Source organism: Mobula birostris, chromosome 13 (genome assembly GCF_030028105.1).
Source record: "Mobula birostris isolate sMobBir1 chromosome 13, sMobBir1.hap1, whole genome shotgun sequence".
Classification (NCBI taxonomy): domain Eukaryota; kingdom Metazoa; phylum Chordata; class Chondrichthyes; order Myliobatiformes; family Myliobatidae; genus Mobula; species Mobula birostris.
In genome coordinates, this window is record NC_092382.1 from 95,645,836 (window position 1) to 95,670,042 (window position 24,207).

At 50.2% G+C, this 24,207-nt stretch overlaps 1 protein-coding gene and 1 non-coding gene across 2 annotated transcripts in view; one reads left to right on the forward strand and one right to left on the reverse strand.

Moving 5' to 3' along the window:
• Nucleotides 1-435: 435 nt before the first annotated feature.
• Nucleotides 436-508, reverse strand: trnak-uuu (transfer RNA lysine (anticodon UUU)). Its single transcript has one exon. It is a non-coding gene; the product is annotated as a tRNA-Lys (tRNA).
• Nucleotides 509-3,709: 3,201 nt separating this feature from the next.
• The window catches only part of LOC140208065 (uncharacterized), a 68,137-nt gene continuing 47,639 nt past the window's right edge, over nt 3,710-24,207 (forward strand). The window contains exons 1-6 of the mRNA XM_072276590.1: nt 3,710-3,798; nt 9,070-9,162; nt 13,833-13,999; nt 14,407-14,578; nt 14,685-14,750; nt 17,440-19,174. Coding sequence (XP_072132691.1) covers nt 9,102-9,162; nt 13,833-13,999; nt 14,407-14,578; nt 14,685-14,750; nt 17,440-19,174 — 2,201 coding nt within the window. The 5' untranslated portion in view covers nt 3,710-3,798; nt 9,070-9,101. The remainder of the gene's footprint in view (nt 3,799-9,069; nt 9,163-13,832; nt 14,000-14,406; nt 14,579-14,684; nt 14,751-17,439; nt 19,175-24,207) is intronic.

Genomic DNA, 24,207 nt, shown 5'->3' on the forward strand with positions numbered 1-24,207 from the left:
CGATAACCCGTGAGCCGATGGGCCAGTCTACGTCATGTGCACCTGTGTATGACGATAACCCGTGAGCCGATGGGCCAGTGTACGTCATGTGAACCTGTGTATGACGATAACCCGTGAGCCGATGGGCCAGTCTACGTCATGTGCACCTGTGTATGACGATAACCCGTGAGCCGATGGGCCAGTCTACGTCATGTGAACCTGTGTATGACGATGACCCGTGAGCCGATGGGCCTGGCTACGTCATGTGAACTTCTCTATAACGATGACTCATCCCGCTTGTTTCTGTAGTTGCTTATGTCTCCGACTCTCTGACTCCAGGACTCGTGTGAAATGCCAAAGATGTCAAAAGGACGAGACAGGCAGAAGCTTACAAAGCGCGTACCAGAAGTCGTTCAGGTGGAAAGCAATGGGTCAAACTCACGATATAAAAGTCAACGCCTGAACAGGGACTTGAACCCTGGACCCTCAGATTAAAAGCCTGATGCTCTACCGACTGAGCTATCCAGGCTCCGGGGAAATGCGGCTCCAGAGCGCCCACCGGAGGTTGAATGACTACCCTGGCATTGATCTGCTTCCGCCACGGTGATCCCTCCTTCCTCGCTGTCTTCTCCGACCCATTATCACCTCCGCCTCTGACGGAGAGTTTCGGGTTCAAGTCCCGGTCCAGACGCTGCCGCGTTCCCAGCACGAAACACACAAAAGCTCACACGTGAGAGATTTACATTTAAGGTTTTATTTCAAAGGAGAAGTGCGGGAATTTTTTCTCTCTCTCTGTCAGGAGCCAGTGTACATTTATTATATAATTATCGATTATTATGCACATGTCCTGGAACATGGAACATAGCAGCCTCTAATCACCTTGTACACCTCTGTCCACACAAACACGAGGAAATCTGCAGATGCTGGAAATTCAAGCAACACACATCAAAGTTGCTGGTGAACGCAGCAGGCCAGGCAGCATCTCTAGGAAGAGGTACAGTCGACTTTTCTGGCCGAGACCCTTCGTCAGGACTAACTGAAGGAAGAGCTAGTAAGAGATTTGAAAGTGGGAGGGGGAGGGGAGATACAAAACGATAGGAGAAGACAGGAGGGGGAGGGATGGAGCCAAGAGCTGGACAGGTGATTGGCAAAGGGGATATGAGAGGATCATGGGACAGGAGGTCCGGGGAGAAAGACAAAGGGGGGGGGGGACCCAGAGGATGGGCAAGGGGTATAGTCAGAGGGACAGAGAGAGAAAAAGGAGAGTAAGAGAAAGACTGTGTGTATAAAAATAAATAACGGATGGGGTACGAGGGGGAGGTGGGGCATTAGCGGAAGTTTGAGAAGACAATATTCATGCCATCAGGTTGGAGGCTACCCAGACGGAATATAAGGTGTAGTTCCTCCAACCTGAGTGTGGCTTCATCTTTACAGTAGAGGAGGCCGTGGATAGACATGTCAGAATGGGAATGGGATGTGGAATTAAAATGTGTGGCCACTGGGAGATCCTGCTTTCTCTGGCAAATAGAGCGTAGGTGTTCAGCAAAGTGGTCTCCCAGTCTGCGCCGGGTCTCGCCAATATATAGAAGGCCACATCGGGAGCACCGGATGCAGTATATCACCCCAGCCGACTCACAGGTGAAGTGTTGCCTCACCTGGAAGGACTGTTTGGGGCCATGAATGGTGGTAAGGGAGGAAGTGTAAGGGCATGTGTAGCACTTGTTCCGCTTACAAGGATAAGTGCCAGGAGAGAGATCAGTGGGGAAGGATGCGGGGGACAAATGGACAAGGGAGTCGCGTAGGGAGCGATCCCTGTGGAAAGCAGAGAGGCAGGGGAGGGAAAGATGTGCTTAGTGGTGGGATCCCGTTGGAGGTGGCGGAAGTTACGGAGAATAATATGTTGGACCCGGAGGCTGGTGGGGTGGTAGGTGAGGACCAGGGGAACCCTATTCCTAGTGGGGTGGCGGGAGGATGGAGTGAGAGCAGATGTGAGTGAAATGGGATAGATGCGTTTGAGAGCAGAGTTGATAGTGGAGGAAGGGAAGCCCCTTTCTTTAAAAAAAAGGAGGACATCTCCCTCGTCCTGGAATGAAAAGCCTCATCCTGAGAGCAGATGCGGCGGAGACGGAGGAATTGCGAGAAGGGGTTGGCATTTTTGCAAGAGGCAGGGTGAGAAGAGGAATAGTCCAGATTGCTGTGAGAGTCAGTAGGCCTATAGTAGACATCAGTGGCAAAGCTGTCTCCAGAGATAGAGACAGAAAGATCTAGAAAGGGGAGGGAGGTGTCGGAAATGGACCGGGTAAACTTGAGGGCAGGGTGAAAGTTGGAGGCAAAGTTAATAAAGTCAACGAGCTCAGCATGTGTGCAGGAAGCAGCGCCAATGCAATGCACACAAATTGGAGCTGACCTTGAACTTTTCTGTCAGCGTGGAAACCCACACCACCTTCCGAATGTTGCTCGCAATCCATCTGGAACAAACGGGTCTCCCACCGGATCGTATGCTGCGACTGGCTCTCCCAAGCGTCTTTAATGTTTATCTCCTCATTAACAAAAGCCCCTAGCCCAACATGATTGTCCCTCACCCAGAATACCTCCCGCTGATTGAATGGCACACATTCTACCTCATCCCGATTAACCTTGGTCACACCCCCACAAACCTAGGCACACCCCGATTAACCCTGACCACACCTCAACAGACCCGATGACCTTTGTCAGGAGGGGCAAGATCCAAGAAAGGCAAGTGTTCGACCTGGATAATGAAGGCGTGGGCCATATCAAAGTGGCAGGGTTGCGTGAAATTGAAGCTCAAGTGATGAGATTAAACAGCACAAGAGGGCTCATTTGCCCACTGCCCGATACTCTCAACACCTTATATTCCGTCTGGGTAGCCTCCAACCTGATGGCATGAACATTGACTTCTCTAACTTCCGTTAATGCCTCTCCTCCCCTTCACACCCCATCCCTTATTTATTTATTTTATATATTTCCCCCCTTTATTTCTCTCTCTCTTTTTTCTCCCTCTGTCCCTCTCACAAAAACTCCTTGCCTGCTCGCCACCCTCCGGGCTCCCCTCCCCCCTTCTCTCTCTCCCCAGGCTTTCCATCCCATGATCCTCTCCCGTCTCCAATCTAGTATCCCTTTTGCCAATCACCTGTCCAGCTCTTGACTCCATCCCTCCCCCTCCTGTCTTCTCCTATCATTTTGGATCTTCCCCCTCCCACTTTCAAATCTCTTACTAGCTCTTCCTTCAGTTAGTCCTGACGAAGGGTCTCGGCCCGAAACGTCGACTGTACCTCTTCCTAGTGATCCTGCCTGGCCTGTTGCATTCCATCAGCATTTTTTGTGTGTTTTGCTTGAATTTCCAGCATCTGCAGATTTCCTCGTGTGCACCTCATCCCTTCAACTATAACCCAAACAGGCTGAAAGCAGAACAGACCGCTCTTACAGAGCTGCTAAATGAAATAGCTACAGCTAACAGTGAAGATGCGAACCAGGGCACTGCACCGTCGACGATCTTGAATCTTGAATCTGAAAACAATCTTGAGTGCAATCAATTCTACATAGAAAGTGCTCATATTATGTATTTATATGGCTTTATTGCATTCCTTATGCTTATTATACCAATCATTTGGTTTCCTTTACAATTGTACAGTGAGGAAAGGAAGAGAACTACTTTCCGTAACCAGACGGGGCTGCAGCTCCGGCGCATGCGCACACCGTTGGGGGTGTAACCGTCTCGACTTCCTTGATCGTCTACGGGAGTGGGTCACTGAGGGACTCCGGTCTTTTGGGAAGCGTTTGTGGGCGGAGTTCCCCTCGGTAAGTCCCTTGGGGCCCTCAAGAGCGGGGGGAAGTCGCCAGACGTTTAACAGAACCGGCTCCGGGTGCAGCTTGAAGTCGGCCGCAGACATTTAAACCCACTTTCCTGTCTGGGTTTCGTCGAACGCGAGAGTCCGGGAGACACGGCTGGGGAACCGGTGGGCGGAGCGATTCGTGCCTGTGTGAACCCGCCCCTCACTCTTACGTTTCTCATTGGACAAACCGCCCATCACTCTCGCCAAGCGCGCGACCACCTCCTCCCCCCCCCCCCACCCCGCCACTGCGTGTCCACGCTCCTCATAGGGCAACGCACCCATCGCTCTGGCGAACGAGCACGATGTCCCGCCCGCAGAATTGGTTAATCATGGAAGGGACTACATTTTAATTCGCAATATTGTCTTTCAATATCTACAATCTGCAGGGCTCTTTATTGTCATTTAACTATTTACATGGGTACTGTCAAACGAGACTGCGTTTCTCAGGAGCACATATATACGGCTCAATAACCTAGGAGAGTTAGAATTAAATCTGGGAATGAATTACGCGTGAATAAACAAAGTAAAGTGCATACATTAAACATTGCAGGGGACAGAACAGGCAAAATGCAGGAGGAGCTCAGTGGGTTAGGCAGCGTCTACGGAAGGAATAAACAGTGGAATGAAAGGTCGGAGAAGCCAGAATAAGATGGGAGCAGGGAGGGGAGGAAGTACAAGCTGCCAGGCGACAGGTGAAGACAGGTTGGTGTCCCGGTCTCAGCACCCTCTGCCATTTCTACTTCCAACTTCCCTGGCAGTTCTTTCCGCACCTCCACCCTCCCCCACCACTCCCCATGCAGTAACTTAAAAAAACTCTCTGCCTTGCAAAAGCCAAGAGATTCTGCAGATGCTGGAAATCCATCGTAATACACACAAAACGCTGGAGGAACTTTCCTCCAGCACATAGTATGTGTATGCTTTTCCCCTGCAATATCCGACATTTCTTCCTGGGCAAAAAGACAGACTACCATATCTACAACCCAATCAACACTTACATAGAAGACAGAAATTTACAGCACATTACAGGCCCTTCAGCCCATCTACTCTACAAACTGCCCAGAATTTCCCTACCGCATAGCCGTCTATTTTCCCAAGCTCCAGGTAGCCTATCGTTTCCGCCTCCACCACCGTCACCGGCAGTGCATTCCACACACCCACCACTCTCTGTGTGAAAAACTTCCCTCTGACATCCCCTTGGTACTTATTTCCAAGCACCTTAAAACTGTGCCCTCTGGTGTTAGCCACTTCAGCCCTGGGAAAAAGCCTCTGACTGGCCACATGATCAATGCCCCTCGTCGTCTCATACACCTCTATCAAGTCACCTCTCATCCTCCGTCGCTCCAAGGAGGAAAGGCCGAGTTTACTCAACCTATTCTCAGAAGGCACGCTCCCCAATCCAGGCAACATCCTTGCAGGAGTGAGGAAATCTGTAGGTGCTGGAAATTCAAGCTGCACATACAAAATGCTGGTGGAACGCAGCAGGCCAGGCAGCAGCTCTAGGAAGAGGTACAGTCAATGTTTCAGGCCGAGACCCTTCGTCAGGACTAACTGAAAGAAGAGATAGTAAGAGATTTGAAAGTGGGAGGGGGAGGGGGAGATCCAAAATGGTAGGAGAAGACAGGAGGGGACGGGGGGGATCTAAGAGCTGAAAAGTTGATTGGCAAAAGGGATACGAGGCTGGAGAAGGGAGAGGATCATGAGACAGGAAGCCCGGGGAGAGAGAGAAGGGGGGAGAGGAGTCCAGAGGGTGGAGAGCAGGCAAGGAGTTATAGTGAGAGGGACAGAGGGAGAAAAAAGAGAGAGAGAGAAAGGGGAAAAATAAAAAAATATATAAAAATATTAAATAAAAAAATAAGGGATGGGGTTAGAAGGGGAGGAGGGGCATTAACGGAATTAGAGAATTCAATATTCATGCCATCAGGCAACATCCTCATAAATCTCCTCTACACTCTCCCTATAATATCCATATCCTTCCTGTCGTGAGGTGACCAGAACTGAGCACAATACTCCAAGTGCAGTTTGACCAGGGTCTCATGTGGCTGTCAGATTCTCTCAAATTGTTCCACAGTTTTTGATGCTCCAGAAAGAAAAATGATCCAAGTGTGTGTCCGATCTCTCCTCACAGCTCTTACCCTCTTCAGAACCAGAATCAGGCTTACTAATCATTGAGATGTGTCGTGCAATCTGTTGTACAGTGCAGGGCGTAAAATAAATTGTCAATTACAATAAAGGTCGGAAATTGAGCAAAAAATAGTGAGGCAGTGCGTGTGGGTTGAATGTCCAGTCAGAAACCTGGTGGTGGGGGTGAAGAAGCTTTTCCTGTAATGCCTCCTTGAGGACAGCAATGAGAAGATGTCACGTCCTGTATGCTGAGCGTCCTTAATGATGGATGCTGCCCTTTTTGGGGTATCACCTGTTGAGCGTGTCCTTGCTGGGGGGGGCGTGTCCATGGGGGAGCCAGCTGAGTTTACAACCCTGCGCAGTGCCCCCTCCATACCAGATGGTGAGGTGACCAGTCTGAATGCTCCCCGCAGGACGCCTCTGTGAAAGTTTACAGGAGTCTCTGGTGCCCGAGCCAATCCCCTCAAACTCCTGGTGAAGTAGAGCCACCTTTTTGCTATTGCATCGATACGGTGGAGACGTTGGCATGCAGGAACGTCCTTCCACCACAAACTGCTCCACGGGGACGGGCATGTGCTCCCTCAACATCCTGAAGTGCGCGGAGAACTCCCCTTTTCGCTAATCCAGGCAGACTCCTTCTACAGACGTTCAACGTCCTTCCTGTGATGGGGTAACCAGGGCTTCACACGTCCCACAGAGTGCAGAGAGCACACACCCCGTGTCCACTTTATTCGGTACAGACTGGGACTCGATGGGGTCCCCTGCTGCTGCAGCCCATCCCCTTCCAAAGTTTGACACATTGTGTGTTCAGGAGTGCTTTCCTGTGCAGCTCTGTGCTGCCACATGCTTGTCTGAGTTACTGTCACCTTCCTGTCAGGTTGAAGCAGTCTGGCCTTTCTCCTCCGGCTTCTCTCATCAACAAAGCATTTGTGCCCACGCTGGATGCTATTTTCCCCCTTGTTTTTTGCACCATTCTCTGTAAGCTGAAAATCCCAGGAAATCAGCAGCAGTTCCTGAGATACTCTGATCAACTGTCGCCCGGCACCAGTAACCATCCCACGGTCAAGGTCACTTGGGTCACACTTCTTCCCCATTCTGGTCTGAACAGCAGCTGAACCTCATGGCCGTGCCTGCATGCTCTGATGCATTAAGTTGCTGCCACATGATTGGCTGCTGAGGCACTTGTAACGACCACCTGACTCTATGATGGACCAATGCGATTCAGCTTCACCTTGACAAGCTTGGGTTTCCCATAAGAACATAAGAAATAGGAGCAGGAGTCTGCAAAAATCTATCCCACCTTGTCTTAAACATATTTAAGTGGGCATGCAGGTACAGCAGGTGGTGAAAAAGGCGAATGGTATGCTGGCATTTATAGCGAGAGGATTCGAGTACAGGAGCAGGGAGGTACTACTGCAGTTGTACAAGGCCTTGGTGAGACCACACCTGGAGTATTGTGTGCAGTTTTGGTCCCCTAATCTGAGGAAAGACATCCTTGCCATAGAGGGAGTACAAAGAAGGTTCACCAGATTGATTCCCGGGATGGCAGGACTTTCATATGAAGAAAGACTGGATGAACTGGGCTTGTACTCGCTGGAATTTAGAAGATTGAGGGGGGATCTGATTGAAACGTATAAGATCCTAAAGGGATTGGACAGGCTAGATGCAGGAAGATTGTTCCCGATGTTGGGGAAGTCCAGAACGAGGGGCCACAGTTTGAGGATAGAGGGGAAGCCTTTTAGGACCGAGATTAAGAAAAACTTCTTCACACAGAGAGTGGTGAATCTGTGGAATTCTCTGCCACAGGAAACAGTTGAGGCCAGTTCATTGGCTATATTTAAGAGGGAGTTAGATATGGCCCTTGTGGCTACGGGGATCAGGGGGTATGGAGGGAAGGCTGGGGCGGTGTTCTGAGTTGGATGATCAGCCATGATCATAATAAATGGCGGTGCAGGCTCGAAGGGCCGAATGGCCTACTCCTGCACCTATTTTCTATGTATGTTTCTATGTATATTTACTGAGGCAGCCTCCACTGCTTCATTGGGCAGAGAATTCCACAGATTTACCACCCTCTGGAAAAAGCAGTTCCTCCTCACCCCCGTCCCAAATCTACTTGTCCGAACTATGAGGCTGTTTCCTGTAGTTCTAGTCTCACCTATTAGTGGAAACAACTTTCCCGCCTCTATCTTTTCTATCCCTTTCATAATTTTGTATGTTTCGATAAGATCTCCTCTCATCCTTCTGAATTCATAAGAACATAAGAAATAGGAGCAGGAGTAGGCCATCCGGCCCATCGAGCCAGCCCCGCCATTCAATAAGATCATGTCTGATCTGTCCGTAAACTCAGCTCCACCCACCTGCCTTTTCCCCATAACCCTTAATTCCCCTACTGTGTAAAAGTCTATCCAACTGTATCGTAAATATATTTAGTGAAGAAGCCTCAACTGCTTCCCTGGGCAGAGAATGCCACAGATTCACCACTCTCTGCGAAAAACAGTTTCTCCTCATCTCCGTCCTAAATCTTCTCCCCAAATCTTGAGGCTGTGTCTCCTCGTTCTAGTCTCGCCTACCAATGGAAACAACTTTTTACTTCTATCTTATCTATCCCTTTCAAAATTGTGCACGTTTCTATAAGATCCCCTCTCATTCTTCTGGATTCCAGAGAGTACAGTCCCAGGTGACTCAATCTCTCCTCATAGTTTAACCCCCTCATCTCTGGAATCAACCTGGTGAACCTCCTCTGCACCGCCTCCAAAGCCAGTCTATCCTTCCTCAAGTCAGCAGAGCAGAACTGCACGCAGTACTCCAGGTGCGGCCTCACCTGTACCCTGTACAGCTGCAGCATCACCTCCCTGCTCTTCAATCCCGTCTCACCTTCAAAGTCAAAGTCAGTTTTTACCAAAGTTTGTACTTGTTACCTATCCTCAAGCACTTTGTCTGGCAGCTTGTTCCATATACCGACAGCCTCCCCCCCACCACCACCTCCCGGTGCCCCTCCCCTCTCACCTTAACCCTGTACGGGAAAATAAAGAGACAACAGAATTTATGAAAAGCTGTATATAAACTGCAAAACAACTCCACAAATCGTCACTGACAAATCCACTCTTTGTTCCAGAGTGCAGGAGCTGACGGTGGCCCGGTGTCGCCATGGCAACAAACGCCAACTCCAGGGCGGACGTGCTGGCGCTGACAGAGGACAGGGACCCAGGTGGGTGACGGAATGGCGGAGCAGAGAAGCCGATGGGCTGAACGGCCTTGTTCTGCTCCCATGCCTGGTTCTTCAAAAGGCAGGAGTTCGGAGGGGGGTGACCGCACGGGGGTCTGGACGGTGGGGAGAGGCATGGTAAGGGGAGTGGTTGCAGTTTTTTCCCTGGGGTCGGGGAGCCTCAAGCCAGTGGGGCAAACATTTAGGGTGAGAGGGGAAAGAATTTAATGGGGCAGGTTTGTTTTGACACTGAGGGTGGCAGGTCTACGGTATGAGTGGCAGAGGCGGGTCCATTGGCAGTGTTTAAAAGACATTTGGACAGGGACGTGGCGCAATACAGCCCTTCAGCCCATCCTGCCCATGCTATCCACGAGCCCAACCCTGCCAGCCCCAATTATTGGCATTCATCCCATCTTCCTCTGTGTACCAAACCAAGTGCTTCATCAAGAATACTGCTGTCCCCACCTCAACCTCATCCTCTGGCAGCTGGTTCCTCGTAATCACCTCCATCTCTCACCCTGTTTACCCCTCAACCCCTCGTGTTTACCCTTTCACCCCCCCCTTTCCCCCCCAGTTCTGGGCTCCCCTACCCTGGGGAAAAGGATGTTACCATCCAGCTTATCTGCACCTCATAATCAAAAACTTGACTGTGAGGCCCCCCATCGCTCTCCTGCAGAGCAGGCAGATAGATGGAAGAGTGGAAAGGGCCGTGGGTCAAACAGGACTGGCTTAGATCAGCACCTGGGTCTGCATGGGCAAGCTTGGTCAAAGAGCCTTTCTCCATACAGAGTGTTACTATCTCTGGGCCCGTACTCACTGGAGTTCAGAAGAACAGGGTTGGGGGGTGGTGGATCTCATTAAAACTATGGATTTTGCAAGTCCTATAGAGTAGATGTGGAGAGGGCGTTTCCTATAGTGGCAGAGTCTGTGACCAGAAGGCACAGCCTCAGAATAGAAGGACACCTCATCAGAACAGAGAAGAGGAGGAATTTCTTTTGCCGGGGGCGGCGAATCTGTGGAATTTATTGCCACAGACGGCATGTCATTGGGTACTTTTAAATCTGAATTTATTGAAATCTTACAGACAACCAAACCGTGAGGGAGAAAAAAATCTTTGCATTATGACCCCATCGCAAAGTACATAATAAATAAATCTATCAATTACAGTACACGTATATTGAATAGATTAAACATCATGCCAAAAACAGAAATTGTATTAATAAAAAGCCAGGTTGTGTGCAAGGATTCAATGTCCATTTAGGAATCGGATGGCAGAGGGGAAGAAGCTGTTCCTGAATCGCTGAGTGTGAGCCTTCAGGCTTCTGTACCTCCTACCCGATGGTAACAGTGAGAAAAGGACATGCCCTGGGTGCTGGGGGTCCTTAATAATGGACGCTGCCTTTCTGAGACACCGCTCCTTGAAGATGTCCTGGGTACTTTGTAGGCTAGTGCCCAAGACAGAGCCGACTAAATTTACAACCCTCTGCACAAGATGGAACTGGCTAGATTTATATCCCTCTGCAGCTTCTTTCGGTCCTGTGCAGTAGCCCCTCCGTTCCAGACAGTGAGGCAGCCTGTCAGAATGCTCTCCACAGTATAACTGTAGAAGTTTTTGAGTGTATTTGTTGACATGCCAACTCTCCTCAAACTCCTAAAGTCCATTAGAAATTCTGATTACAGAATTTGGAATTTATTTCAATCTTGCATCTGTCTCACAACGTGAGGGAGTAAAAATCTTTGCGTTACTACTCCTTCACAAAGTACAGACATGTGCATTTAAAAGTCTAATGGCTTGTAGAAAGAAGCTGTCCCGTAGCCCGTTGGTCCTGGCTTTAGTGCTGTGGTACTGCTTGCCAGCGGAAGCGGCTGAAACGGTTTGTGGCTGGCGTGACGGGTGTCCCCGATGATCTTCTAGGCCTCCTTTCTGCACCTGGTGCTGTGAATGTCCCGACTGGAGGGAAGCTCACATCTACAGATGCACTGGGCTGTCCGCACCACTCTCTGCAGTGCCCAACGATCAGGGTCGGCGCAGTCCCCGTACCCGGCGGTGATACAGCCAGTCCGGATGCTCTCAGTGCCCCTGCAGAAGGTCTTGAGGATTTGGCGGCTTCTGGTGAACTTCTTCAGTCGCCTGAGGTGGAAGAGATGCTGTTGTGCTTTTTTTTGCCACACAGCCAGTGTGTACAGTCCAGGTGCGATGTTCAGTGATGTGTAGCAGTGATGCCAGGCACTTCAAACTACTCTCCCTCTCAACTGCAGTCCCACTGATGCTGATCAGAGTGAGTCTGTCTCCGTTCCTCCTGTAATCCACAGTCAGCTCTTATGCTTTTTGCTTAAAGCGGAGTTTGACAGGTTCATGATCAGTCAGGGCATGAAAGTCATGGAGAGAGAGCAGCAGCGTGGAGTTGAGAGGGATAATAAATCAGCCGCGATTGAATGTTGGAGCAGATCTGATGGGCCAAATGGCCTGATTCTGCTGGTATTTCGCATGGTCTGGTATACACCACCCTCTGTGAAGAAGTTGCCCCTCTGGTGTCTTTTTTTGACTTTCCCATCTCACTTTCTACCTTTGCCATCCAGTTTCCGACACCCCTGCCTTGAGCATTCTCTCTAGTTTATTTTAAAGCTGCGTCTATCACCCACTGCTCACAGCAGGACATTTTTACACGGCCTGAAACCTGCACAGCTCTTTAAACGTCATGGTTTTGTAAGATGCACACAATGAAAATTTAGAATGGACATTGAAAAATCACCAACTTTCTCTTCTACTTACTCACTGAAGGGTACAACAAAACACAGTTCAACAAAGGAAATCTTGAACGTTTCATAAACTTTTTTTCTCATCTGCCTTTAATGCATTGGCACGGCAACAAAGGCTATGTGTGTGGGAGCATTTTGGTTACTGTGCGGCCACACATCTGCACAGCTTAGAGGAAGCAGTAGGGGAAGACAGTGACCATTCACCTTATTTATGCCCCTCGTGGTTTTATACGCCTCTGTGAGGGTAAATGTACCTGAAGAGGGGACCCCTCAAAGAGGTCTTGGCAGTGAGTTCCAGGGAATCACAAAGCCTTGTGTGACAAGGGAACCAGTCTCAGGTCAGCATATGACCTGTAGATGGTGATACTGTTCCCCTGTCCCTTTTGTTCTCCTCCTCTCCCTCCGTGAGATTCTGGTTTTGGAGACAAATTGCAAACATGCACAGACAACACACGGACAGACAGACAGACACACACACACACACACACACACACACACACACACACACACACACACACACGTGCACAATGGCGCAGACGCACAGAGACAGACACAGTCAAACTTGCAGAGATGTGGACATTCACACTCACATGCAGACAGCGTGCAGAGAAACACAGGAGTGTCATGCAAGCACACGGTAGTTCACGCATTCATTCACGCTCTCGCGCTCTCTCTTTCTCCCTCTCACACTCCCTCGCTCACTCTCACTTTCTCTCTGATGGCCTCTCACTCATTCATTCTCTCTCTCACACTCTCACTCACTTCCTCTCTCATGCTCTCACTGTCGCTTCCCCAGTCACACTCTCCTTCTTTGGCATGGTCTAGATGGGCTGAAGGGCCTCCTTCTGCACTGTAGTGTTCAATGGCACTCTTCCACGTTCTCCATCCCTCACTCTCTCACTTCATCTCTCATTCTCACTCTGTAACTCCATCCCTCACTCTCTCACTCCATCCCTCACTCTGTCACTCACTCAGTGATGATGATGATGATGATTGCTGCATTGTGCATAATTTCTCCATGGATCTGAAGTCTACACACACACACAGACACAGTCAGACACAGTAAAACAAAGCACACACAGTGCTGCACACATTCATTCACATCCCAACTCTCTATCGCTGTCTGTCTCTCTGTCTTTGTGTCTGTCTCTCTCACTCTCTCTGTCTCTCTCGCTCTCTCTCTCTCTCCTGCTCTCTGTCTCTCCATCCTCCTCTCCACCTCTCCCTCTCTCCAATTCTCTTTGTTTCTTCCCCTCTCTCCCCTTCCATCTCTCTCATTCTCTCTGTCACTCTTCTTGTCTCTGTTTCTTCCTTCTCCCTGCCTCTCTTTCCCTCTCCCTATCTGTCTCTCTCTATCTCTGTCCCTCTCTCCCCATCTCTCTGTCCCTTTCTCTCTCTCCCTTTCAAGGACATGACCCACCCAACCAACACACTTTTCGTCCCTCTTCCCTCCGGGAGAAGGCTCAGGAGCTTGAAGACTCGTACGGCCAGATTTGGGAAAAGCTTCTTTCCAACTGTGAGAAGACTGCTGAATGGATCCTGACCAGATGTGGCCGTACTCTCCAAATATCCGGACCTGCCTCTCGTTTTTTTTGCATTACCTTACTTTCCATTTTCTATTTTCTATTTATGATATATAATTTACATTTTTAATATTTACTATCGATTTGTACTCCAGGGAGTGCGAAGTGCAGAATCAAATATCGCTGTGATGTTTGTACGCTCTAGTATCAATTGTCTGGTGACAATAAAGTATAAAGTAAGGTTTGTCCATCTATCTCCCTCTCTGTGTGTCTCTCCTCCCCTCTCTGTCTCCCTCCCTCTCTCTGTCTCTCTCCCTCTCAGCAATGACTGTTACGTTCACAGTGGTGTGTATAATTTCTCACTTCCAATTTCTCCATTTGTCTCCACAGATCCGAAGACCGCACTCTCTGAGCTCCTGACACAGTGGGATGATTATCAATTGTTCCAGCTGGGGAAATTCTACCGGGAGAGACTGACAGAGGCGATTGAAGGAGGGATTGGGAAGTTCAGCCTGATGCTGAGAGAGGAAGGACATTTGAGTGCAGATGAACATGAGGTACAGTTGCCTAAGGTGTAATTGTCTATACAACGTCTGTTCTGTTGCTTGCTTTAGTTATTTAGTTATTTGTTGTCAGATAGACAGCTCAGAATAGGCCCTGCTGCCCAGCAATCCTCCAATTTAATCCCCGCCTAATCATGGGACAATTAATTTGACCAGTTAACCTACCAACCGGAATTTGGGAGGAAACCGGAGCACCCGGAGGAAACCCACGCGGTCACGGAGAGAACATACAAACTCCTCTTAGACATGGTGGACCCAGGGCCGTACACTAACGACAGTAATTCCACCCCCACCCCCCCCCGGTAACCGGCTTCGTGACTCAAAAGTGCTGCAGGCACTTCTCCACACCGTTCACGCTTTGCCAGCCCGATCAGAGCCAAATGCACCATCGTTCCCTGCAGATAATCTACCGGCTGGCGGAGAGGGGAAACTGGATGGACAGCTCCAAGCTCTTCCTCGGTCTGGTGATGGGGAAAGGCTCGCCGACCTGGATTGTGATGTGGGAATCGTTTGTGAAAGTGAGGGGTGAGCTCCCGAAGTTGGACAGAATACTGGAAGAAATCCAGGAGTTCGGTACGGTAAAGCACGCTGAACTCAAAGTCATCTCATCTCTGCGGAGTTAACAGTGCCAGTCAGATCTGGTTTCATAAAACCTTTCTTTTTTTTTAAACTTGAACAGGTTTGGGTGTGCATGAATATATGAACGTCGCCCGAGGTTTTTCGGAATCACCCACTGAACTGACAGGTGAGAGCCAAAAAGTAATTTCAAGTCCATCTTCTTGTTAAAATCGAAGTTTGACAGGAGGCGTTTATTCAGAGGTTGGTAGAATCCGGGACTGAAAAGTTCAGGGTGCAAGTTCAACTTTATTCTCATTCAATCGTATTGGCATTTATTGTCGAATGGGAAAAAGTTCCTCCTGACGAAACTGCAGAACACAGTGCACATAACACATAAAGTAATATTACTGGAAATAAATTAACAAATTACAAAATATATCCCAAATGATGAGCCGGCTGGTGGCGTAGTGACATCAGCGCCGCACTTCAGTGCGAAGGCACCCGAGTTCGAATCCAGCCGGCTCCCTTGCACACTTTCCATCCGTGCTGGGTTGAGCGCCAAGCTAGCAACTCGACCTTGTAAAAAATAAATTGCCTGCTACAGAAACATCAACAGCAAAAAGTTGATGGCTTATGCCCTCTCGTGAGTTTAAAGACAGTTTCTTTTCCTCTTCTATTCCAAATGATTGACAAAGAATGCCTTATGGCTCATGAATAGGATGTTCCACCTTGGAATGACCAGCTGATCTATGAGATTGACACATAATGTTCCTAAGACACTGTGAAATAATGCAGTATAATATTTTAGTTTCTCTACATTTAGCCCTTCACACCTGACAGTCACCTGGTACTCTGTGAAACCCTGAATCACACATTCCCGGCAGGGTCCTGACACATTGTTGCGCCCCTAGACACTCCTGGCATGCTCCTGACACACTGCCAGACCCCTGGGCACCCCTGGGAGAGTCTTGATGCACTCTGAGATCCCCACCTCGTGCACTCCTGACAGGGTCCTGACACACTGTGAGAACCCACACACCCTTGACAGGGTCCTGACACTCTGTGAGACCCCTCACACCCCTGACAGGGTCCTGACGCTCTGTGAGACACCACTCACCCCTGTCAGGGTCCTGACACACTGTGAGACCCCACAGATCCCTGAAGGGGTCCCGACACACTGTGAGATCCCACACACCCCTGACGGGGTCCTGACACATTGTGAGACCCCACACACCCCTGACAGGGTCCTACACACTGTGAGACCCCACACACCCCAGCAGGTTCCTGATGCACTGTGAGACCCCTCACACCCATGACAGGGTCCTGACACTCTGTGAGACCCCACTCACCCCTGTCAGGGTCCTGACACACTGTGAGACCCCACAGATCCCTGATGGGGTCCCGACACACTGTGAGACCCCACAGATCCCTGATGGGGTCCCGTCACACTGTGAGATGCCACACACCCCTGATGGGGTCCTGACACACAGTGAGACCCCACACACCCCTGACGGGGTCCTGACACACTGTGAGACCCCACACACCCCTGACAGGGTCGTGACACACTATGAGACCCCACACACCCCTGACAGGGTCCTACACACTGTGAGACCCCACACACCCCAGGAGGTTCCTGACTCACTGTGATACCCCATGCACACCTGACAGGGTTCTGCCACACTGTGAGACCCCACACTCCCCAGGCAGGGTCCTGACACACTGTAAGATCCCACAGATCCCTGGCAGGTTCCTGACACACTGTGAGACCCCACAGATCCCTGGCAGGTTCCTGACACACTGTGAGACCCCACACACCCTTGACAGGGTCTTGCCACACAGTGAGACCGCACACACCCTGATGGGGTCTTGGCACACTGTGAGACCCCACACACCTCTGACAGGGTACGTATGTCATGTAACTAGGTTTTTTTTCAGCAGCATTGCAATGTGTGACGCTCAGCTATATCAGCTCACATTTACCTAGGGGAAGCCCCGTCCACAGCCCAACCATGTCTCCCGCTTACGCTGGTTGCTGTGCAAGTGCCACCTGATTCAGCTTCAAACATCAATCATCAGCCAGCACACGATGTACGTTTAACAAATTACACTTTATTAATATTATTAGGACCATGAGATTAATAGAGGTTCAATACAAAAGGGAATGGGAAAAAAAAAGGCACCAGACTTATCAAAGTTCAATATCTTTCCTGCACACACAGTTGGAGCTCGGGACCTCCTTTCTTCCCCCTGCGATTAACTCCAATCCCTTCAACTCGCAGCTCGGGAGCACCCAGAGTGATCGACCAGAGCACTCCCAGTACAACCGTCGTCCTCCCGATCTCTCCGCCAAAACCCCCGTTTCCCAACCATATGAGACAGCATATCACCCCAAGAAAGAATAACATGGACACCCATTGGTTCAGAAGCTCTATCACCAATAATATAACCCAAGCAAACTGCTAGCTTGAGACTTTCTCAGCATTTAATATAACAAAAAAGCCATTTTAATTAACTTACGCAGTAACATAGAAGATTAACATAACAAAGATGCCATTTGGATTAACATACGCAGGAACATACAAGAAGAAACCGCTTACAAATGCAGTGCATAAAGTTACCACAGTACTGTGCAGAAGTCTGAAGCACCCGAGCTATACAGCCCGTGCAGACTTCCTTGGTATTTTGTCTGTGTGTCTTCATCGCTGTTGATTCACCTGGGCCACAGCTCACACCTTGGATTCATTAGGTTGATTAATCGTCCAGCGAAGCGCTCCCTCCGACCTATCGAGCGGACAAACCGTTTTTCTCGGGCATTTTGCATTCCCTTTAAGTGGAGACGTCTAACCCTATTGTTCACTGTTTTGGTTCCGTGCAAGATGTTCGGCAGAGACACAGGGAGACGCTGCGGGCGCGGACCGAGACACTGCGAGTGTTCACGATGCAGACGGGGGCGAAGGTTCAAGTTTTCCGGCTGCTGGATCGGTACGCCGAGGTCACGGTCATCTCCCGCGCTGGACGGCGGGGAGTCGGGGAACACGAGCTGCTGGCGGGATGCCCGGATGGAGGTGAGCTGGGGGAGATGGGCCTCCAGACGGAGCTGGAGAAAATCCGGATGGATCAGCTGTTCCAGAGCAGCTTTCCCCGGAGCACATCCAGACCCAGGAGTTCGGCAGCAGTGGTCGGAGTGCCGGGGATCGGGAAAACAACAATGGTACAAAAGATTGTTAATGACTGGGCCATGGGGAAAATATACCAACAGTTCCAGTTTGTCTTCAGTTTCAAATTCCGAGATTTAAACAATCTTAACTGCAGAGTAAACCTGAGAGAGCTGATCCTGGATCAGTATCCCTACTTTGGGAATACTCTGGGAGAGGTCTGGAAGGACCCGGAGAAGTTGTTGTTTATATTTGATGGTCTGGATGAATTTAAGGACAGAATGGATTTTGCTGACGGTCGGAGAGACACAGAACCTCAGCACGCGTGCACAGATCCTGAATTCCGATGCAAGGTGTCGGATATTGTGTACAGTTTAATCCAGCACGAGCTGCTCCCAGGGTGCTCCGTGCTGGTGACCACCCGCCCCACTGCGTTGCCTTTACTGGAAAAGGCAGACATCAGTGTCTGGGCCGAAATCCTGGGGTTCGTGGGTGAGGAGCGGAAGGAATATTTCAGCAGGCATTTTGAAGATCAGGCGGTGGCATCCGCTGTTTTCGAACACGTGCAGGAGAACGAGATCCTGTACACCATGAGCTACAACCCCGCTTGCTGCCTCATCCTCGCTCTGGCTCTGGGGCCCTTCTTCACCCTGACAGTCCGCGACCCGCGGCGAGTTCCCCAGACCATCACCCAGCTCTATTCCTGCTACCTTTACAGTGTCCTGAAAAACCACGGCCAGGAGCTCAAAAGCCCCTGTGACCTGCTACTGAGGATTGGTCAGATGGCTTTCACTGGAGTGTCGGAAAGCAACATTATATTTACAGATGGGGATCTGACCAAATGGAACCTGCGGCCCTCCCAGCTCCTGTCCGGCTTTCCAACAGAGCTCCTGGAGAGAGAGGAATCTGCCCAGAGCGAGGTGTACACATTCCCCCACCTCACCGTCCAAGAGTTCATAGCTGCCCTGGCACAATTCCTGGCGCCGGACCCTGGGGACCTGAACCTCCTCGCTGAAGCCCGCGGCAAAGAAGACGGGCGGTTCGAGATGTTCCTCCGCTTTGCCGCCGGTCTCAGCGCCGCGGGCTCGACGCAAGTCCTGGAGGAGTTTCTGGGCCCTCTCCCCTGTCGGACGGCCGGCTGGGTGGCTGACTGGGTGAGGGAGGAAGTCGGACGTCAGATCCGAAACATGTGGGGCGAAGCCGGTCAAAAGAGGCTGCTGAACGCGCTGCACTACCTATTTGAGTCCCAGGATCGCGGGCTGGCTCAGGCCACCCTGGGGTCTGTGGACGTGCTTTCGTTCTGTGGATTGCGTCTGACCCCGATCGACTGCGCCGTCCTGTCTCACGCCATCGGGCTCTGTGACAGAGTGAAGCGCCTCGACCTGAAGAGCTGCCGTATCGAGAGTGAAAGACTCCAGCGGCTGGGGCCAGGGCTGCACAAGTGCCAGGAGTTGAGGTAATTTTTAATTTATCTCCAGCTTTGAAATTGTTCCGCACTCAGCGTCCACGTTATGAGGTACACCCGCTCGTTAATGCGAGTATGGAATCAGCCAATCACGAGGCAGCAACGCAATGCGTAAAAAACACGCAGACATGGTCAAGAGATCCTGCTGAAGTTTAGACCAAACATCAGAACGGGGGAAGAAATGTGATCCAAGTGACTGACTGTGGAATGATTGTTGGTGCCAGGTGGGGTGGTTTGAGTAATTTCAGAAACTGCTGATCTGCAGGGATTTTCACACACAACTGTGTGAAAAATACAGAAAAACTAAAATCTGTGGGTGAAACTACCTTTGTTAACGAGAGCGGTCAGGGGAGAATGGCCAGGCTGGTTCAAGCTGACAGGAGGAAGGTGACAATAACTCAGATAACCGTGTGTTACAACAGTTGTGTGCAGAAGAGTATTTCTGGATGCACAGCAGGTTGAACCTTGAAGTTGGAGCAACGCACAGAAAATGCTGGAGGAAGTCAGCAGGCCAGGCAGCATCGAGAGAAACGTCGACTGTTTACTCCTTTCCGCAGATGCTGCCTGGCCTGCTGAGTTCCTCCAGCATTGTGTGTGTGTTGCTTGCATTTCCTCTTCTTTGCACCTTGAGGTGCATGGGCTGCAGCAGCAGAAGACCATAAGCAGATGCTCAATAGTCACTCTTTTTTTAGGTACAGGAGGTGCAAAGTTTAAAGTAATTTTGTTATCAGAGTACATGTATGTCACCACACACCACCCCGAGATTCATTTTCTTGCAGGCATACTCATAAAGTGTCCACTGAGTGTGTACTGTGAATGGCCGGGCACTAGTGAGTGGGGTGGAACGGAGGGACCGCGGAGGGCAAGCAGACAGGTGTGTACCCTGCTGGCCTCCATCAATCAGGGTACCAAGTACAGGAGTTGGGGAATTATACAGGTTGTGGGCTCCCCATTTTAGAAAAGATGTGCTGGCATTGGAGAGGGTCCAGAGGAGGTTCACAGGGATGAATCCGGGAATGAAAGTGTTATCATATGATGCATGTTTGATGGTTCTGGGTCTGTACTCGCTGGCATTTAGGAGGATTGCGGGGGTGGGGGGATCTCATTGAAACCTTTCGAAAGGGGCTGTCTGGTGGCGCAATGACATCGGCGCCGGACCTGGGAGCTGAGGTTCGCGGGTTCAAATCCAGTCGAGTCCGCTCCCGAGCACGCTTTCCATCCGTGCCAGGTTAAGTGTCGAGATCGCAACTTGACCTCGTAAAACAAAGGGAAAAATACTGGAAAACGTCTGTGTGAGGAGTGGCGCGCCACACAATTTCTCTCTCTCTATCTCTCTCTCGCTCCATGCCTTGTAAAAGCCATGAAAAAGACATCATCATGGACGCAGACGCGCACGCACGCAGGCACACGCACGAAAAAAAAGAAAACTTTTGAATGTTGGGAGGTCTGGACAGAGTAGACGTGGAAAGGATGTTTCCTGTGGTGGGAGAGTCTAGGACAAGAGGGCGCAGCCTCAGGATCTCCATTTAAAATGGAGATGTGGAGAGGGTGGTGAATTTGTGGAATCTGTTACCCCAGGCAGCTGTGGCGGCCAGGTCGTTGGGTGTATTCAAGACAGAGATTGACAGGTTCCTGATTGGACGCGGTATCAAAGGTTACCGGGAGAAGGCCGCGGGGTGGGGCTGAGGAGGGAGAGAAAAGGGGTCAGCCATGATTGAATGGCAGAGCAGATACGATGGGTCAAATGTCCTAATTCTGCTCCTTTGACTTGAGAGACCTCGTGCATGATACCCTTAAGGTTAACCTCCAGGTTGAGTCGGTGGTGAAGAAGGCGAATGCGATGTTGGCATTCATTTCTAGAGGAATAGAGTATAGGAGCAGGGATGTGATGTTGGGGCTCTATAAGGCACTGGTAAGACCTCACTTGGAGTACTGTGGGCAGTTTTGGTCTCCTTATTTAAGAAAGGACGTGCTGACATTGGACAGGGTACAGAGAAGATTCACTAGAATGATTCCGGGAATGAGAGGGTTAACATATGAGGAACATTTGTCCGCTCTTGGACTGTATTCCTTGGAGTTTAGAAGAATGAGGGGAGACCTCATAGAAACATTTCGAATGTTGAAAGGCATGGACAGAGTGGATGTGGCAAACTTGTTTCCCATGATGGGGGAGTCTAGTACGAGAGGGCATGGCTTAAGGATTGAAGGGCGCCCATTCAGAACAGAGATGCGAAGAAATTTTTTTAGCCAGAGGGTGGTGAATCTATGAAATTTGTTGCAGTGGAGGCCAAGTCATTGGGTGTATCTAAGGCAGAGATTGATATGTATCTGAGTAGCCTGGGCATCAAAGGTTATGGTGAGAAGGTGGGGGAGTGAGACTAAATGGGAGAATGGATCAGCAAATGATAAAATGGTGGAGCAGACTCGATGGGCCGAATGGCTGACTTCTGCTCCTTTGTCTTATGGTCTTATGGTCTTTGTCTTTTGGTCAAAAGGCGTTGTGGTGGCCACTGTAGAACACTCTGGTTGCCCCATCACAGGAAAGACATGACCAAACTGGAACGAGGGCGAAAGAAGTTTTTCAGGGACGTTGCCAGGACTAAAGGGCCCTAGTAACGGGGAGAGCACGGGCCTCTATTCCTGGGGACAAAGAAAGAATGAGGGGCAACCTTCGAGAAGTATTTAAAAGAGGCCGAGATAAGGTGGGCGGTAACATTCTGTTCCCTGGGTTTCGTTCGTTATGTGCCATGTCGTATTGATGTGGGCGATCGTGGTCTTTCTCTGACCATGATTATCCCTGGCAAATTTTTCTACAGATGTGGCTTGGCCTTGCCTTCCCCTGGGCGGCGTCTTTACGAGACGGGTGACCCCAGCCGTTGTCAATACTCCTCAGGGATTGTCTGCCTGGCAGCAGTGGTCGCATAACCAGAACCAGAATCAGGTTTATTATCACTGGCATGTGCCCTGAAATTTGCTAACTTACCAGCAGGAACTGTGATCCGCGCCGGCTGCTCAGACGACCAACCACCACCTGCTCCCACCACTTCGCGTGACCCTGATCGAGGGGAAGGGGGCTGAGGAGGTGCTAGACCTTGCCCGGGGGTGACCCGCAGGTGAGCGGAGGGAAGGAGCCGCCTTACACATCTTGGTGAACGGAATCAGCAAATTTGCAGGCGACAACAAGAATGGGGAGTGCAGGACTTATCCTTGTAAGTGGAACAAGTGCTACACATGCCCTTATACTTCCTCCCTTACCACCACTCAGGGCACCAGACAGTCCTTCCAGGTGAGGCGACACTTCACCTGTGAGTTGGCTGGGGTGATATACTGCATCTGGTGCGGCCTTCTATATATTGGCGAGACCCGATGCAGACTGGGAGATCATTTCGCTGAACACCTATGCTCTATTCGCCAGAGAAAGCCGGATCTCCCAGTGGCCACACATTTTAATTCCACATCCCATTCCCATTCTGACATGTCTATCCACGGCCTCCTCTACTGTAAAGATGAAGCCACACTCAGGTTGGAGGAACGACACCTTATATTCCGTCTGGGTAGCCTCCAACCTGATGGCATGAACATTGACTTCTCTAACTTCCGCTAATGCCCACCTCCCCCTCGTACCCCATCCATTATTTATTTATTTATTTATTTTCACACATTCTTTCTCTCTCTCTCTCTCCATTTTCTCCCTCTGTCCCTCTCACTATACCCCCTTCCCCCCCCCCACCCTTTTCTTTCTCCCTGGGCCTCCTGTCCCATGATCCTCTCATATCCCTTTTGCCAATCAACTGTCCAGCTCTTGGCTCCATCCCTCCCCTTCCTGTCTTCTCCGATCATTTCGGATCTCCCCCTCCCCCGCCCACTTTCAAATCTCTTTCTAGCTCTTCTTTCAGTTAGTCCTGACGAAGGGTCTCGGCCTGAAATGTGGACTGTACCTCTTCCTGGAGTATTGTGTGCAGTTTTGGTCACTCTCAAGTACTCTCAAGACCATAGAGAATGATACCATTAAGAAAGCCTTTGACTACAATTACCTCGGGTCAAGAATGATAAGTTCGGAGAAGGACATAAAGGTATGGAAGACGCTGACGTGGAGGGCTATGAATGACATTAAGGAAATCTGGAAGTCGTACCTGACCAGAGGGTTTAAAAAGAGGATTTTCATAGCAGTCATAGAGTCCATTCTCACGTACGGGTGCGAGACGTGGACACTCACCAAGACGATGCGACAGTCTCTGGATGGTTGCTATACACGAATGCTCCGGGAGGCTCTTGACGTGAGTTGGCAACAGCACATGACATACATCAAGCTCTATAACAACCTGCCGATGCTCTCCACTAAAATTGAGGTGAGAGGACTGCGACTAGCTGGGCACTGTCTACGCCACCCGGAGCTACCTGCCAGCCTGGTCATCATATGGGAGCCCAAGCATGGGAGGATGAATCCTGGGCGCCCTCCGAAGACTATGGTCAGCACGCTCCTAGAAGACAGCGACGCAGCTAATGTAGATGAACTGAACACACTGATGAGGGAGAGGGAGAAGTGGAGAGTCCGTCATCGTGCCCGACGCCGGCCCCCTAGGCCTGAGTCGATGTGGTAGTAGTTTGGTGACTTAGCTACAGGAAAGATGTAAACCAGGTTGAAAGAGTACAGAGAAAACTTACAAGGATGTTGCCAGGTCTGAAGGTCCTGAATTATAAGGAATGATTGAATAGGTTAGAACTTTATTCTTTTGAACGTAGAAGATGGAGAGGAGATTTGGTAGAGGTATACACAGTTATGAGGGGTATAGATCGGGTAAATGCAAGCAGGCTTTTTCCACTGAGGTTGGGTGCGACTGCAGCCAGAGGTCACAGGTTAAGGGTGAAAGGTGAAAAACTTAAAGGGAGCATGAGGGGAAACTTCTTCACTCAGAGGGTGGGTGAGAGTGTGGAGAAAGCTTCCAGCTTGATTGGTGCATGACGGCTTGATTTCAAAGACAAGTTTGCATAGGTACGTGGATGGTTATCGGTAGGGAGAGCTG